The sequence below is a fragment of the Hydra vulgaris genome, chromosome 11, assembly GCF_038396675.1.
Source record: "Hydra vulgaris chromosome 11, alternate assembly HydraT2T_AEP".
Lineage (NCBI taxonomy): Eukaryota > Metazoa > Cnidaria > Hydrozoa > Anthoathecata > Hydridae > Hydra > Hydra vulgaris.
Genome location: NC_088930.1, coordinates 8450864 through 8469846, shown reverse-complemented (window position 1 = coordinate 8469846; position 18983 = coordinate 8450864). Strand labels below are relative to the sequence as shown.

At 26.2% G+C, this 18983-nt stretch overlaps 2 protein-coding genes across 6 annotated transcripts in view; both read right to left on the bottom strand.

Annotated features, from left to right (window-relative positions):
* Positions 1 to 971: 971 nt before the first annotated feature.
* Positions 972 to 6750, bottom strand: LOC136087379 (uncharacterized). The gene is made up of 3 exons (XM_065809989.1): positions 1582 to 6750; positions 1263 to 1421; positions 972 to 1182 (listed from the first exon to the last, which is right to left on the bottom strand). Exons 1-3 carry the CDS (start codon positions 1672 to 1674, stop codon positions 1051 to 1053), a joined length of 384 nt encoding a protein of 127 aa, XP_065666061.1. The 5' UTR covers positions 1675 to 6750; the 3' UTR covers positions 972 to 1050.
* A 1547-nt stretch (positions 6751 to 8297) lies between these two features.
* LOC136087380 (equilibrative nucleobase transporter 1-like) overlaps positions 8298 to 18983 on the bottom strand; it is a 56030-nt gene continuing 45344 nt past the window's right edge. For all 5 annotated transcript variants that reach the window (XM_065809990.1, XM_065809991.1, XM_065809992.1 and 2 more), the window contains 2 exons: positions 13485 to 13608; positions 8298 to 8525 (listed from right to left, as the gene is read on the bottom strand). In XM_065809990.1, coding sequence (XP_065666062.1) covers positions 8382 to 8525; positions 13485 to 13608 — 268 coding nt within the window. In that variant the 3' untranslated portion in view covers positions 8298 to 8381. The remainder of the gene's footprint in view (positions 8526 to 13484; positions 13609 to 18983) is intronic.

Genomic DNA, 18983 nt, shown 5'->3' with positions numbered 1-18983 from the left:
AACTACTAATAAAGTTGCTTAACTTCAAATTAGATTTATTTGCAGATATTTCTAAATAGTCTATAAGACATGACATCAAAACAATACTTTAGGTATTGTATGTGTCATCGAAGCTATCATTTAAATAATTTTACAAAGAGAATAGAAGAGAAGAGGGACTAAAGTGAAACTTAGCTGTTTTTAGGCGAAGTTTAACTTGTGCTTACATTAAAGTCTATATTCTAAAGTTTTGAATTTTTTAGTGGCTACCTTGATTTTTTTTTTTTAATATAAAAGTTTGTGAATCGTTTAAAGCAAAAATCAAAAATCAGTTACTTTTTTTGGGATAATATAATGTTTTTAAAGGTTGGTAAGTTTTCTTTTTATTTTGAAAGGTTAAAAATACTGACAGAAATATTATATAGGCTTTAATACTGCCATTTATTTTCTTTAAATCATTTTGCAGTATTTTATCGGATTATTTTTAGTATCTACAATTTTTCTTTTTCTTGGCTGAGCTTTTTTTTAGTATTTTTTTACAGTCAGGTTGTTTTTTATGAAATGCTCATTCATTATGCTTTTAAATCTGCGTACTCCTTTCATATGGCAGTAAGTACTCTTCATGCGGCTGATTTCAGCATGAAGATTTTCTCCACCTTGCTCTCCATAAGTTCCTAGTACTACTCCCCATTTTCTAATGAAAGGTAATGCATGGTACTCCAGCATATGAAGCTTGGGTGTGATTAATGCGTTTGGCCAGTTTTCACGGAAGTACTTCATGAAATCTTTGATTCGATTTACTGTAACCAATAATATGTATATATATATATAAATATATGCATATATATATATATATATATATATATATATATATATATATATATATATATATATATATATATATATATATATATACACAACACAATGATTTAAAAAAACAAAGATAAAGATCAAATAACGAAAATGATTTTCTCTATTTTTGTTCTGCCAAATTTTAACATATGACATACCAAGGTCCTGTTTGTTATTATTATTGAACTGATTGCAGGAGTTAATAAGCTTATAACATATTCAAAAATTAGAGAAGAGTACCTTGAAGTTTTTACAAACTTCAATAGTTTCTCTTTGTATTTCAGTGTCGTTAAACCCAAGTTCAACTACAAGGTTTGGTATAGAGTTGCAAAGTTCAAGGATACTTTTCTCCTAATTTAATATATATACTTTGTTTTTAGTAAAGAGTAGATTTTATAAGTTTAGGAAATATATATTAGATATTATTTTACCTTTAACATTTTGTTAACATGATTACCAACAAAACTTTTCCCGTGATATGCTTGTCTTTGTACTCCTAATGAGTTAAGTACCTTATCAAGTTTGTTTACAAGTGGCCCAAATGATTTCTTTATATGGTCTGCTTCAAGCAGTATTTTCAGTTCTGATATCTATGATTAAATATGTTCTTGAGATAAATTCAAAAAAATATAATCAATAAAACAAAACTTAGATATTCCAATGTATAAGATTCTCAACTGTATTATCCCGGGTTTAGTTACCAATCTAAATTATATATTTTTAGTAAATAATAAAAATTAAAGTTGTTACCTGTTCTTTCTTTTTCTTTTCAAAGTGAATCAGGTGACGTTCAAATACTAATTTAATTTTTTCTTCATTTTCAGGTTTAAAAATTATTTGCATTTCAAGTGCTTATGTTAAAACACGTGTTTTATCTTCAAGTTCTTGAATACTTATTTGAAGTTGATTTATTTGGCGCTGGTGCTCTATATATGCATTAAATTCCTCACAGTCAAGTGTTTGGTTGGTTATTGCCATTCGACCTGCAATTTTTATATCAATTGTGTGACAAGAGTCTTCTAACATGTTGAAAAACTTTAAGTATATACCAAGTGAGATATGTAAAGCAGGAACTCCTATTTAATAGTACAAGAAAGTTTATATTATTATTTACAATTGCATACACCACCATTTACATTTACCCCACCAATAACTTATATTGTATTCTATTGAATAAACGATTATGTGAATTTGCAAAGAATGCCTAATAAATAAAATCAAAATAATGTGAATAATAAATAAAACCAAAGCACCTGTTCAAGTGGCACATTGAACAACCGTTGGTCAATGTTATTACATTGTCACATAACTTGGCAAACTTGGGATCTGTACCATGGTTGTTAAATTTTGCTTGAGATAAATTCAGTGTCTTTAATGATCGCATTTCAATGCATCGTTAATTGGATTTGACATTCCTTGACTTGTGATGTTGCAAAACAGGCATGAGTGTCTACCTAAAGTAATTGAACAAGTTTTTTTTAAGAAAGCAAAATAAATCATGTTGCATGTATAATCACCAAATACAAATACAGGATACTGTTTTTCTCTACAATTAAACAGTATTAAATTATTATACATTTCTTTTAAAAGAAACTGTAATCTATCATAACCCTGACAATTGTGGTAAGAAATCAATAGTTGATGATTTTGTTTATGTCAAATATTGGTTGGATGTTTTTGAATTTTAGTGTGCTTGGATAATTGAATTATTTTGTTGTTTGTAATATGTTCTTACTTCCAGATCATTTTTTGCAAAAAATCAATTTCTGATGTAAATCTTGTCAATGAAATTTTCAAATTTGTGGTATAATCTTTTGCCTCAAATATATTAAATATTGTTGCATTAGTTTTGGTATTAGGCTTTTCCACATTTGCTACTTGATAAAACATTTTGAACGAATCACCTTCATAGTCACCTCCTATTTTTATATGGATTTCGTTGTCTTTAATCTTGTTGTATAATAAGAAGTTGTTGCTAAAATTATAACAAGAAAAATTAATTTTTGTTTTTATAGTATTGCATTTAATTTATTGTAGTATTTTTAAGTAATTTAACTAATTGTAGTATGTTAAAGTATTTTTTTTAAAAGATTTGTTTGTACCTATCTAGTCTATCTAGTACATTTGTTATATGTCCTTGAAGATTTTCGATATATGCACATGGCAATTCCTTGATTTCATAAGAACCTTTTGAATCTTTTTTTTCAACCATAAATGGAACGTTTTTAACAATAAGATCACCACATGACCATTTCTTAGCCACATTTCTTTGTTTTGCATTAGAAGCACATATTACATTGTTGTTTTTCAACCACCTAAAATGATGTTTTTTTTTATTATCAATAACTATTAAAAGTATTGAATTTGTCTTTTCAAGATTTCTATATAATAATTGTAATCTTGTGTACTTAGATAATATTTTCATGTTGACATAAGTACTGCTCATGTTTGCTTTTAAACTAATCATTTCTTCAGCAGATATTTTGGCTTTTGAAATATTTGATTTGCTCAGAATATTTTCTTTTTCATTTTCATTAAAAGATTTCAGAGTAGCAGTTTGCTTGATTGTAGAACTGATGCTTTCTCCACATGTTTTGCTCATATTATGTTTTAGATGTAATTATCGTCTGCGAATTGTGCGTAAACATACATCTGAATTTTCTTTGCAGGCTCTTGGTGTTGATGTGAAGCATAAGGGCTAAAATGTTGTGTAATTTATTTAAAATATTCAAAAAATCATACTATAGTTTCCTATTATAAAATTAAAAGCATTTTTGTTTTGTTATAGTAATTTTACAGTCTCTTTTTTTGTAAAGATAGTCTTACCCTTGGTCCACTTATCGGAAATTCAGTTACATTGGATGTTGTTTGAGACATTTTTTGTTTAATTACATGCAGAGCAGGATCTTCAATATTTCTTGGTATAACACTTGTTGAATCCAATGCAAATATATCTGAAAAGTTTATTTGTGAAGTTGATGACGATGATGTTGATAATATTGTTGAATTTGATATCGGAGTTGTCTGACAGGTTTTTTGATGTTTCTTTCGTTCTGAAAGCTGAGTGACTTTAAACAATCTACCACAACCTTGCTTGCATACTTCTTGCAATTTTCTATCATTTCAACGACATTGGTTGATGAAATTAATCCATCACTTGGAATTGAAAAGGAACATTTAGAGCATTTTGTTTTTGATATTAGTTTGTCAATGATAAGTGGTAATAGACATGGTGCACAGAATGAATGAAGACAGTTTTTTATATTAATTGGTTTATGCATAATGTCGTTGCAAATAGTACACACACAAAGATGCACATGAGGGTTTAAGGTGAAGTTAATATCTTGCAGTTTAAGATTAAATTTTGTTTGAGGTAAAAGTTTAGATTGTATGTTATTTATTTTGTGTCTTGTCCAAATATCTTCACTATAACTAATACTTAAAAGGTCTTCCACTTATCTTTTTCTTTTTTTTTTCTTCCTTTATTGGCTTTAAAGCAAACACATTCAGTTACATTGCAATTTTTAATCTTAATTTTAGTTCAGTGTTTGAACCTTTTTCAATATTTCTAAATATTGAAAAGCATCTATAATCGATTCGGATAAAAAAAAAAAATTCTATTCTAACAATATGTTTTGTTAAAAGAACACTATCATTATCTAGACTTTCTCCACATATTCTGCATAATGTTTTTAGTTTTGTTTCATGTGACTCAGTCATTTTTACGTGTTTTTTTATTGCTGAAATATAAGATTTGTTGTACAAAATGTTTAAACTTAAAAAAGTAACCAGACTTTGATTTTTTTTTTATTATAAAGTTAAAAACATCTTTTTTTTTAAATATATATAGCTTTAAAGCATAAAAATTCTAATTAATGCTTAATTATTATGTTTTAGTAGTAAGGATGACCATAAAATAATTTCCGACTTTCCTGCGTATTTTATCACATAAAAATTAATAAATTATTTCAAATAAAGTATGTTTTCCTTGGCCACACATTTTATCAGTTTATGAGTTTATATCTGATATATACATCTTCAAAGCAATGATATGACCTTTTTTATTAGGTTACGGTAAAAGACCATTACAAAAAAAAAAATCAAAATTACGATGTTGTTGTTGTTTTTAAATTAACGCATGCGCATAATAAATGTCCGCAAATGCCTAAAATTAAACCACCGTGACTTAAACTACTTTTTAAATATTAACTTTAAATCAATTTAGAAACAGAGCTTTTTCGTTCATTGTGTGATTTGCGATCAATCTTTTATTCAAATTTTTAAGTAAATTGTTAATGTAAATATAGTTTAGTTTTAAATATTTTACATTAAGGAGCTATACAAAGGAATACGCCGGCAAGTTAATTAAGATCCCTAATACCAAAGATCCCTAATACCAAAGCCTTATTTAGTGACTTCTTATTACCATTGGATAAGTGTGTATGCTCTGATAAGTTGTCCTCTGATTTATCAACTGAAGAACTTGAAAGGGCATTCAAATCTATTAAAAAGAATAAATCATGTGGATGAGATGAAATAAACGGAAACGTGATTATAGATTGTTTTGAGCAATTAAAAGATGTTCTCTTTAAAGTTTTTAGCGCATCAATTAAACAAGGAATTTTTCCAGAGCAATTAAAAATTGCTAAAGTGACTCCTATTTATAAAGAGGGCGATCAATCTAAAATAACAAACTATCGCCCATCTCTGTGCTTTCTATATTTTCGAAAGTTTTAGAAAGAATTATGTGTAACAGAGTATACAAACATCTTGACAAAAATAACTTACTATACGCTAATTAGTTTGGTTTTAAAAACGATAACTCAACGGAGCATGCCATCATCCAAATTGTAAATGAAATCTCAAAATCTTTTGAACAATCAAAATATACTTTAGGTATTTTTATTGACGTATCGAAAGACAAGTGTTAAGGTGGTTCAAAAGTTACTTATCGAATAGAAAATAATTTGTTATTGGTAATGACAACTATCAAAACAATTGTCTAAATACAACATGCGGGGTTCCACAAGGTTCAATCTTTGGACCACTCCTTTTTTTAATCTATATAAACGATCTAAATAAAGCAACTAATCTGATGAGCATCGTGTTCGCAGATGATACTAATCTATTTGTCTGTAAGAGTGATATTAACGAACTTTTTGCTACAGCAAATAAAGAACTTGAACATTTATCCCACTGGTTCAAATCTATTAAACTAACACTAAACACCGAAAAAACTAAATGGACACTTTTTCATTCGCTTAAGAAAAAGATTCCTTACCCTCAAACTTGCCTCAAATCTTCATTGACAATATTGAAATTAAAAGAGATCCCGTCACCAAACTTCAAGGTGTTTATCTCGATGAGAACATTACTTGGAATCAACACATTAATTATATATGCTCTAAAGTCTCTAAAAACATTGGAGTTTTATACAAAGCTCGAAATTATCTCAATAAGATAAATTTAAGACAACTCTATTTCTCATTTATTCATTGTTACTTAAACTATGAAAATATTGCCTGGGGAAGTACTGAAAAAAGTAAACTACAACGTCTTTATCGCTGTCAGAAACGGGCAATTCGCATAATTAACTTTGCTGATCGTTTTTCTCATTGTAAACCTTACTTTATTGAAATGAGAATTTTAAATATATATGAACTCAACGTCTTGAAAATTTTATGTTTTGTTTATATGTGGAAAAACAATCTCCTCCAGTCTTTAAAGATCTCTTCAATTTAAAACCAACCAACAAATAGGAACTTAGAAATTAAAAAAAATTTTTTTTTTTAAGAAAAACCTTTTTGTCACACAAATTTTAATCAATTCTGTCTTGCCTATCGTGCGCCACACCTGTGGAATAAACTTGTTGTGCCAAATTTTGATTTTGATCTAACTAATTCTCTTCATATTTTTAAAAACAAAGCAAAAAATTTTATTCTTTCTCAAGATAACATTCTACAATATTACTAATCACTCGAAAAAATTTAATTTCTTGTTATTTTAACTTAACTTGTGAACTTGTTTTTTTTTAGTTTTTTTTTTTCTCACGTTTTGTATTTTATATTGTTCACAATATTTTGCTAGTTTATATTATTTACAGTTTAACTCGTGTAAAAGATTAATATATATATGCATTCTTCATAATACCTTGCACTTCACAATTATTGTAAATAAAAAAACATTAAAAATCCTTGTGATCTTCTTTCGGAAACCTAGTTTATATTGTTAATCTGCTATATTTATATATTTGTAAAAGTATTTTAAAAGTTTATTTTATTGTATAACGACTGACTTTGTAAACTGAAATAATAATAATAATAAAAAAAAGTACCATCAGTAAATGCGAGTTTTTAAAAATGTTTGTACGTTTTTTGCGTGGAGCACCAGATCAAAATATTGGAAGTTAAGTTAAAATGATTAATCTTAAAAAAAAAAAACGCTGTAAAACATCAGTAATGACAACGACCCACAACAATAAACTTAAATTTTTTTACTTAAATCCACCCTGTATAATAAATTTTACTCACTTAGGATACATTTTAACTTTTTTGAGTAACTATTTGATTTTTTATTTAATTCGGTTTCGCGCTAATTAGGTTTCTTATAATGCCGGTTTGTCGATAAAAGACCGCTATAGAACCAATAAACAAAATGCAGTAGTATCAGCACGGCACGCGAGCGTCGTGTAAGAATATTTTGTCAACGGCGGTAACACTGTGGTCGAAAAGAGGCAATTATGCTGACATTTTGTATCTCCGACAATGGTCCATCAGTAGCTTGTGGATAAGGGACCGCTGTAGAACAGCTGAGAAAAACACCGTGGTACTATCAAGAAACGCTAGCATTGTGCCAGCATATTGTATTGAAGGCGGAAAGATGGCAGTTTTGGTAGGAAAGATTTTGAAATCATTATTAAATTCTGGTTCTTTTAAGACCCAGGTTGAAATACTTTTGAAGAAGAAAAAATTTTTTTTAAGAGTCATGGTGAGTGACTTTTTTAAAAAAATTAAGAAAAACCATGACTTTTATAAAAAACAGATGAACTTTGGTTTGAAAGTAACTGACTTTCGAACCAAAGCTCTTCTGTTTTTTGTACAGAAAACTGGAGATACCAAAAATTTACCAAAAAGTCAGCACTCTAATATATGTATATATATATATATATATATATATATATATATATATATATATATATATATATATATATATATATAAATATATATATATATAATATATATATATATATATATATATATATATATATATATATATATATATATATATATATATATATATATATATATATATATATATATATACATAAACATAAATATATATATACACACGTTAGGGATGTAACGAAGTTCTACTTTTGAAATAATTTTCATGATAACTTTTTACGTTCGTTTCTGCTACATTAAGTTGAGAGCAAACATTTTCTTTTGAATCAAAATTACAACTAGTTTTGCGATAAAATAAATTTCACATTATTCATAAAAAATTTACAAATTATTTTCAACCATTTTAAAAAGCTCATAAATAATTCTTTAATTTGTTGATGAAATGGTTTGATTTTGATGATGAGGTGGTTCATTTGTTGATGAAGTGATTTCTTTTTTACGACTATAAAACCAAACATAAATCGGGTATGCGTTGCCCAATGAAACCAATAATAGCTGTATAAGGTTTGACTAAAATTCAAAAATAAACTATTTTTACACACTTATAACAATTTAACGAATTCTTTTACATATATATATATGAATGTATGCCAGTGATTATATGTATGTAGTTATGTATGGCAGTGTATATATGTATACAGTATGGGCGTCCAATATATTTTTCTTTTTCTTTTTTTAAATAAAAATAGAAAAAAGGTTTTGGTTTTAAATGCAACAGTTAACAACTAATTTTCTGTTTATTTTACAGAGAATTTTAAAGTGCTACAATAGAAACATCTGTAGAATAAGAACTATATAATTTAATATAAGTTAGTGCCAATGGAGCATATGGCCACACCAAACTCTAGATAAAGTTTAAGTTGGATTGGTTTACTGGTTAAAGATTTATGGCAGTTATAGCTAATATTTAGTTAGATTTTTGCTACTTAGACCTCAAAACATTACTGAATAATGTGATATTAAATCACCATTTTCAAAATAAAGATTAAATAAATGTTCTACTATGAAATAAAAGTTATTATAGTTGTTTTATTTCTACCATTTTCATTCTATAGACAAAAATATTGATTTGCAAGTTTTGAATTGGGTTGTGCATAGCGTAAATATCTCAAGATTTCTTAAAGTATAAACTACTGCCAAAATGCAAAAAAAAGGTGCTAAAAAAAGTGAAAAACCTGGCAAAAGGACTATCAGTTGGTAAAACAAGAATAAAACTTTTCTGTTAAAATAATTATTTTGGCTCTTAAAACCTGCTTAAATACATTGACTTTAAAAATGAAGTGAAAAAAATAACTAAATAATTTTTTACATAGTATTTCCATCAAACAGGAATTTGATTTTCTTCTCAAGAAATTTATTCAAAGTAGTTTAATATACTCTTTTAGTCAAATACTCTTCAATATTTTTACATGCAATATTAAAATTCATAATTACTAACAGCAGCAAAGGATTAAAATGATTAAAATATTCATTATAAACCATAAGCTATAATTTTCTGCTGCCTAATCTATTAAAATGAATAATGGTATAGTTTATTTAAAGATGCATACAGTTCAGATCAGGTATGCAGCATAACAACCTTTCTTTGTACTCAGGGTGATTATTTTTTCGTTTATACATTGACCAAAGTTTATAAAAGTCTTGATGAGCAGTTTCAACAGTTTTTTCACTAAATGGAGCCAAGGTGATCCTTTGCGACTGATAAAATCTTTGATGTGGTAGAAGACGGTGTGAATTTTGGGTGTAACGCTTTCACCAGTTATCATTAAGTAACACCTTTTGAATTTTTTAATTATTTCAGCAAAGTGATTGGCTCGCAGAGTTTTTGAAACAAACCGTCGTAGTTTAAACTCTTTAAACTTTTTTTTTTTTTTCTTAACTCAAAAAACTCTTTTGAATTTTTTTAGATAGATCCATAATATTTATTTAGATATTACATACTATAACAAACGACAGAGAAGAGAACTTTTAAAAATGCTTAAAATTTCAAAAGATATCAAAACATCGGTAGAAATTTGTTGCGCATGTCACCATAGAGATACTTAGGCTATTAATGTGCTCAGGTAATTAATTCTTATAAGCTGTGGATGGTCCTAAAAAAGTATGGCCTGAAACTTAATTTAAAAAAATTTAATAAGACAGTCCTGCTACTCCAGAAGGTGGAGATACTGTGGAGGCAAAAAAAAAAAAAAAAAAATAAGAAAAAGAAGAAGCTAGAAAAACTTTAAAATTCTATTTTAACAATTAAAAGTCTTTTTCACTTTAATTATTTTTATGATAAAAATATTTACGGACAGATTTAAAAAATAAAAATAAATTTCATTAAGCTATCGAAGTAACGCGAAGTTACTTCGATAGCTTAATGAAATTTATTTTTATCGAAGTAAGACAAAAAACATTCCGTTTTATGAATTTATTATAAGCTCTATGTATGCAAAAAGGTGCCTATGTTATTTTTTTTACCCTTAAAACAACTTTTTTTTAAGAACTTTTTTCTTACCATTGACTAAAAAATATTGAAGTAAATAAGGAATAAGTGTGCAACAGATAAGTATATAAATAAGTGGTGTGGAATAGATAAGTATAGAAATGAGTGGTGTGGAATAGATAAGCATAGAAATGAGTGGTGTGGAATAGATAAGCATAGAAATGTTTGATTTGGTGAAGACCCGTTTAATGAGATTGGTAGGGAGGGAAAGGGAAAAGAGTTACCATAAAAACATCTCTCTTCCTCCCATCACCGATGAAAAATCAGTATCCCCAATAAATTTAATAGCAATCATTAACTTGTTTGTTTTATAACTTTATTAATAACAACATTTAGTTTGGTTGTTTTTCTACTTTTTCTTTTTTAATTTTTTTATTTAACGGTTAACAAAAAAACATTTGTTTGCATATAATTCCTGTCAACCTGGTTATATAAAAGTTTAACAATGTAAGTTTTATATAAACTAATCCACATAAAAGTGCATTTCAGTCTAGTGTTGTCACAATACTGAAATTTTACAGTCTTGTCACAGTACTAAAATACCAGTACTTATGCCTATCAAAAATCGCATTTTTAGCAAAATTTTCTACTTCTTGTATTTCCAGTCTGTTTTTCTATAAACTTTCTAAATAAAAGTATATAAAACTATTTTCTGACGCTCGTTTCAATTTGAAGATTTCAATCTATAAATTGAAAATCTATAATCTATAATTTTTTAAAAGTCTTTTTAAATTTTTTTAAATTCATTTTTCTTTTGTTGTATGTAAATTGCGTTACCAAATTTTTTTTACTTTTAAAAAATGTAATACTTCAAAAAATTTGAAGGAGGGGGGCTGGGGGATGACTTAAATCCAAACTAGGAATTTCCAAATTAGGCTTTAACTGACGCTAATGGCACCATCAAAAAAGATATGAAGCGGTTTTTTCATAAAATATTTTAGTTTTAATTTTAAAGCCAAAAAATTGTAAAATTGAACTATTTTTTAAAAAAAAGTCTGTATGCTTATTGCTGAAATTAAACACCAACTAAACTACAAGTCATCCTTATTTTATATTCTATTACATCCTTATTTTCCGCTTCTACGCTTTATTTATTGACGCTTATTCTGAAAAATATCTAAATAAAGAATGGGCTTTATAAATATCACTATTATACTTTTAAAATTGCTTGGTACTAATTTCATTATTGACATACTTTCATTATCGAAAGACGTTTATCATAACTATTTTTTGATTAAAGAGCCGTGGTGGTACCGAAGTACCTTGACAATGCTATATTAGTTGTCGAAAAGCATCTTAAATTTTTTTTAGCGAAGGTTCTTTTATGATGTGATTAAAAAGAGTGTTACATTTATTAACTATTTTAATAGAAAAAATGTTTGTACGCATACTTAACGGTAGGAATTTCTTTTAAGTTTCAATATATGACCACGGGTAAAAAATATGTTATCAATTTCAAATAATTTATATCACCTTTATTATTATTGCACCATTTGAAGAAAATAATTAGATCTCCACGAATTATTCCGTACTTCACACTTGTCATATTTAACGCCAATAGTCTTGGTTCAAACGGGAGATATAGATTTAGATAAGATGAAAATTATCTTTTTATCAAACCCAATATTTGTGTTGCTTTGTTGTCTTAATTAGTTATGCCTTTTAAAAATAACAAGTTCGAGTCTACGCGAACAAATAAATTCCGTTCACAAATTGTGAGTTTTATACGGATTCTTTTTTTTAGATCTGAATCTTACATAGTGTACGTATGGGATTTAATGTTATGTCCTTAGTGTAGTACATTTCATTTATAAGTGTTAAATTTTATTCCTCTTTTTTGAGACCATACAACAAGAACATCAAAATTATTTTGTAACTTTTGAAAAGATTAAGTATTTTCAAGAGTACAAAATTTTTTACTATCATCAGCGAAAAGTATGCTGTTTGACTTAATTACTTTAACTACTTTTGACTTCATTACTTCAGGGATATTGTTGACATATATATTGAAAAGTAACTCAGAAAGGATAGAGCCTTGGGGAACTCTATTTTCAATAAAACCGTAACTTTGAGTAAGTGTCAGTTACAAAAACCATGGTTAACAATAAAGTTTTTTTATCCAACAAAGTGATGGTCCTTTAACACCATAAGCTTCAAGTTTTAAAATAAGAAAGTTGAGCGGATTCTTGTCAAAAGCATTTTGATAAATCAATAATTTTAATAAATTGAGATAAACATTATCTATGGCAATATTTTTTACATTTAGTAGGTTAGTTAAACAGGAGTGATTTGATTAGTAACAACCTTTTTTTCAATTATTTTATAACATGATTAATAGCAACTTATATTTAGGGATTAACTAAATGTTTTAAAATTGAGATTTGTATAAAACTTTATGAAACATCATAAAGGATCAACATAAACCACCAAAAGTAGATGTTTAAAAGTTTAAAAAGTTTCTAGCCATTAAATAACGGTGTATGCAAAGAAACTGAATACTCCTATTGTAAACTCATTAGTTCTATTAACAGGCATAGAAGCAGAAAAAAAAGTTTTTTCCATCGGAAACTATATGCAAAAAGATAGGATCACGTTATTGCAATGGAACAAGATTGTTCTTTTTTGACAAGAAAAATTTTAAAATTATTTTTGTCTAAAAATAACTCTGACAATAATTATAAATAATACTAAATTTGATGAGCTTGTTATCGATGTTTAAAATGTTTAGTTCTATTCCAAAAAGGACACGAGAATTGAGTATTTAAACTGTTTCAATATAAGTTTATAAGATCACTCAATGAACTTATAAAACCTAGTACCGTCATAATCAATTTAAAAATTTAAAAAGTTATATCAATTTTATTATCCAAAAAAAAATGTTGAATTTAAAACTAACAAATTAAAAAAAAAACATAACAACTCTATTGCACAATATGTTTTAATAGACTACCTATAATTATCTTATAAAACATGTAATTTACCCAAAATGGTGTTCCATCAAAAACATGGTTTGTTAGGTAAAACAAAGCGTACTGTAGCAAACCAAATACTCCTGCAAGAAATGTACTCAATCCAAACAATGTTCCAAATTGAGATGAAGGAAACCTAAATAAAATATACTTTAAACAGTTTGCAGATCTCTCAACTTAGTTTCATATTTTCAATTAACTTAATTGATCTTGGGTAGAAAAATGGTAAATAAAAAGTTATTAGTTTTATAAATTGATTTTATCTGAAGTAAGATATTTTGAAAAATTGATGCACTAACAACTAAATTATTACACCTATTTACTATTATATTTTATTTGTGTTTATTATATATTTATTTATATTTTAACAAGTATTTCATTTGTATTTTCATTTCATAAATATATGTATGTATATATATATATATATATATATATATATATATATATATATATATATATATATATATATATATATATATATATATATATATATATATATATATATATATATATATATATATATATTTAGATATATATATATATATATATATATATATATATATATATATATATATATATATATATATATATATATATATATATATATATATATATATATATATATATATATATATATATATATATATATATATATATATATATAGATATATATAGATATATATATATAAAATGCATTTTTAAAGGCATTTCAGATCGCAGATTGATCCACGTTTAGTTTAATATCTTTCTATTGTATTTGTACTCACTATATCTTTCAAACCTTTTGGTAATCAATCGCATTTTTCCTTTAAGTAAGTGTGGATGCTGTATTTGTATTTATCTAGATAAAGTTTTAGATTATCATACAATAACTCGTAAATTTAAGTTTATAAGTTGCTGTATGTTCTCTGTAGACCGAACAACTAAACTTGCTCAATGAAGTTTGTAATTGTAATTCCTGTATTGCACAACATCTGGAAAAAATTATACGATAACAAGACTTAAAATAAGCGTATCACAGTCTCGAGTCGCAATTGCTTTTTGCTTCTTTGCGATTATTTTTTTCTTAAAAAATTTATTTTTCGTGTTTTGTTATTTTTTTCTTTTTTAGTTTAGCATTGAAATTAAGCAGATCGAACGCCATGTTAGCTAAAATCTGTCATTATGTTAATCATGAAACTTTGCTATATATATATCATACAATTTTTAACTCTTATCTCAGATTGTCAAGTTTTGGGACAATTTAAGCAGGTTACAAGACTAACTCCAAAATAGAGCTCTAAAGTTAATTAATTTCTAAGATTCTAATTCGAGCTGTAGCATACTCTATTTTTGTGTAACCTTATTCAGCTATCAAATCTCCAGCTTGTTTGGAACCAAAATTATAATAGCCTACCTTTTACATTTATCAACTTTTTTAATTGTAAGGAAAATTATAACTATATTTTACGATCTGCTGGCAACTTTAAGTTGCCAGCAGATCTGTACCTAAATATTGAACTGTTTATTACGGCTATGAATCCATACAACATAAAAGCACACAAACACGGAACAATCTACCTTTCCAACGAAAATCTTTTACATCATTGTCAATTTTAAAACTGCTCTCTTTAACTATTTTTTAGCAAAATTTTGTTTATAAATTTTATACTTACTACAACTTATTATTTATAACCCTCTGAGCTTCTATTTATCTAATAAAAAATATTAGATAAATAAAAACTTTTCTGTAAATATTTCTATAAATACTAATTTTAAAATCTTTTGTTAAAATTATTAACTTAACTTTTCTTTAACTGAAATATTTTCATTAGTATTCTATTTTTTCTTTATTTCGATAAAAATATAGCATTAATAACAATTGTAGCGATGAATGCATCGCTACAATCGTTATTATTGCTATATTTTTATCGAAATAAACGTTATTATTCTTACTGGTTGTTAATAATGCTGTAACTATTTATAAATTATTTATAAATTATTACTGTTATTACTTTTATTTTTATTATATATATGTTAGTATAATATATATTTTTTATAATGTTTATTATTATTTTAAATCGCTATTACCACAACTATTATTTTTAATACTACTTTTATTATACTTTTTTGTTATCATCTCGTTTATTTCATTATTGAATATGACAGGTGTTTACTTCATATTAGTACTTATGGCTATTTATAAATATCTTTGATGATTAACAACTCTATTCAGAATATATTTGATTTAAATTAATTTATGTATGAGGTTTTAATTAGACTACGTCACCCTAAATTCAATTTTTAAACAGAAGATGGTCATGAGTTCCTTGCGAGGAGATTTTCATCCAACATGCTTTTTATTCAACATGCTTTTTTCACCCAAGCTTTTTCAAATTTTAGTTACTTTAAATCTCTGCGTGGAGGTCAATAATATTTTACTTAAAATTTAAAATTAAATTTAGTCTGATTTACTTAATAAATTAATACATAGTAAGTTTACTCGTAAACTAAATAAAAAACAACCAGTTTCTAAAATTAAGTTACTACTTAACTATTGACTATTAACATGCTTAAAAACATTTACTTGCAATAGTTAGCCATATATATGCTTGTATTTATATCTTATATGCTGCTAACACATAATAAGCTCCTAGCTAAAAATTATTTTAACTAAGGCTGCCAGACGTCCGGCTTCTACGGAGGAGAACACGCCGCCAAACCTCTAGACATAATTTTTTTTACTGAGTTCTCCTTCGCAAAAGTCGGACATCTGGCAACCTTAATTTTAACAAGAAGTTTTTAAAAGGATATAAAAGACCTAATACCATGACTCCGTTATTTATAGCGATATCAAGATTAAACATTTTATATAAATACGCAAGTTTTTTCAGAAATTTATTTTATAAAGAAATCTATTTGCCGAAGAGGCATTTTAAATTTTTACTTTTAAACTTATTTTTCATAATTCAAAGTTAATTATTATATTTAAATAATTTAAATAATACTTATTAAAATATATATATATATATATATATATATAGATATATATATATATATACATATATATATATATATATATATATATATATATATATATATATATATATACATATATATATAAACAATTAAATTCAACAAATTTGCCGAAGAGAATTTTACTCTTATAAAATTAAAATCATCTTGAATAAAATATATGAAATTAAAATTTTTTTTTTAAATTTAAAAGAGTTTAACGCTCGCTTACAATAATGCCACAAAATAATATGCCACAAAAATTTATAATTGAAGAGCTTAGTGCTAAAAATACTAAAGTTGCAAAATGTTTTAAGAAAATTTACTTTGATCAACCATTTTAAATCCATATTTAAAACTGTTTGATTAAAGTAGATTTTCTCAAAACATTAGTTTTGTGACTTTACTACTTACTAAACTTATTATTACCACTTATCATTTCTAAACTTATTAGATACCACGTTTAGAAAAAACGTGATATCTAATAAATTTAGTAGTTCTTGAGTTTACTCGAGAGTTGTTAACCGGAAGATTTCGTACAATTCCGGAAAAATATAATTCTTTCGGAAGGATATTGAGAATCAGAATTATTTTTTTCGTACCGAATTTTATGGAACAAAAAAAACCATCAATGTTCATTTCGCAAATGCTACGTACGAAATGTAGCCTTTCGCAATTTGAATTACAAAATAAAACTATTTTGCTACATACGAAAGTAGCGCTTACAGAAGTCGCGTTTGCGAAACGAGCTCTTTCGCTAAACAACGTTTAGAAGTCTGTAAAAAAATTTTGTTGGTCAAATGGATATAATTGCAAAAAATAAAATTTTTATATACCAAAATGTTTATAGTAAAACTTTATTTACAATACTGCAACATATGAACATTTTAAGGTTTTGTTTTTTAAAATAATGATAAAAAACCAAATTTCTTTCGAAACGAGAGTTCTTGCGAAACAGTTCTTAACGGAAAAAAACTTACAAAATGCGACATAATAAATATATTTAGTTACGTCCTATGAATCAAATATGTATATAATTAAGTAAGTAATTAAAATACCAATTTTTTATATGATATTGATAAGTTTCAGTTTTAAACTTCTATATAAAGATCAAGACTTTCATAAAATATACATTTTAGAATGTTATTTGATGAATAAAAATTAAATAATGAAGATAACTTGAACAACGTTAACATGCGAATGCAATTGCAAAATCAAGAAACAATTCCTATGTTGAATTCAAAAAAAGACCTAATTTAAGTGATAAATGCTTAAACTTAATTATATTATAAAATGCCTAAAAATAGATTTTACTTGTTTTCAAATAGAATAATTTTATGTTTAGCCAATTTTTTTATTTTTGAGGTGCTCTGTTAGATGCGCTTTCGCTTTTATTACCTCAATGACAACAAGTAAATTTAAAAAAATTTCACAGATATCCTTTTCAATATTTTTTTCTAAAATGTTTTCATTAACAAAATAAATAAAAAAAGTCAGGATGAGAAGGGCGTTTGTTGCCCTTTGTACCGTTGGCCCTGGAAAATGCTTTGGTTTTCAACATCCCAATGTTATTGAAACTATACAATTGCTAAAATTTTTAAAGCTCTAGTTGTTTTAGAGAGCAGTAAAGAATTAGTTGCAAGATTTTATAGCAAAAAAATGGGCACGGACGGTACGACCCTTCCCCGGAAAAAAATTTAACATAGAGGCTCACCAGGACTATACACGCGCTGAAAGATTCAGAAGTTTTGCTAGTCTGAAAGGTAGTGATAAATTAATTACAAAATTCAGTAAGAACTAACAATGGCCGAACAACAGTTCAATTAAACTTTGTAATGGAAGCAAATATTTTACTAAGTTTTTATATATGAGAATATAAATAGTAAACCTCCATTTCTGCTAAGCTAAAGACGCTAAACAACCGAAAGTTGGAAGTAAACCAAAGCCGGTACTTGATAAATATAAATATATATAAACACTGGCATACATGTTGCGGAGGGAGTGTGGCTCTTTCCCTCAAAACTTACTCAAAATTTCAGTTTTTTCTATTTAAATTTTAGTTGCGTTAGGCTCCCTTAATTTCTTTTTCAGCCCCTTCTCCCCCCCCCCGCCTTCTCTGCATCCTAACTTTCTTAACCTTTCCAGGTCACTGGATGTATGTATATATATATATATATATATATATATATATATATATATATATATATATATATATATATATATATATATATATATATATATATATATATATATATATATATATATATATATATGTATATATGTATATATGTATGCATACCAGATATATATGTATAAACTATTGAAGAATCATTTAACAACATTATTTTATTGAAATAATAAATAATAACACTTTTTTGTATAACAGTTTAATTAATGCTTTCGAGTCTATTCCATAAGGGCACATTCCGAAATGCTTCTTCCTTAAGAAACTGTTTCGCAAGTATTCTTGCGAAATGATTTGTTTCGTAAGTTTCTTTTCATAAATGGTTTTTACGG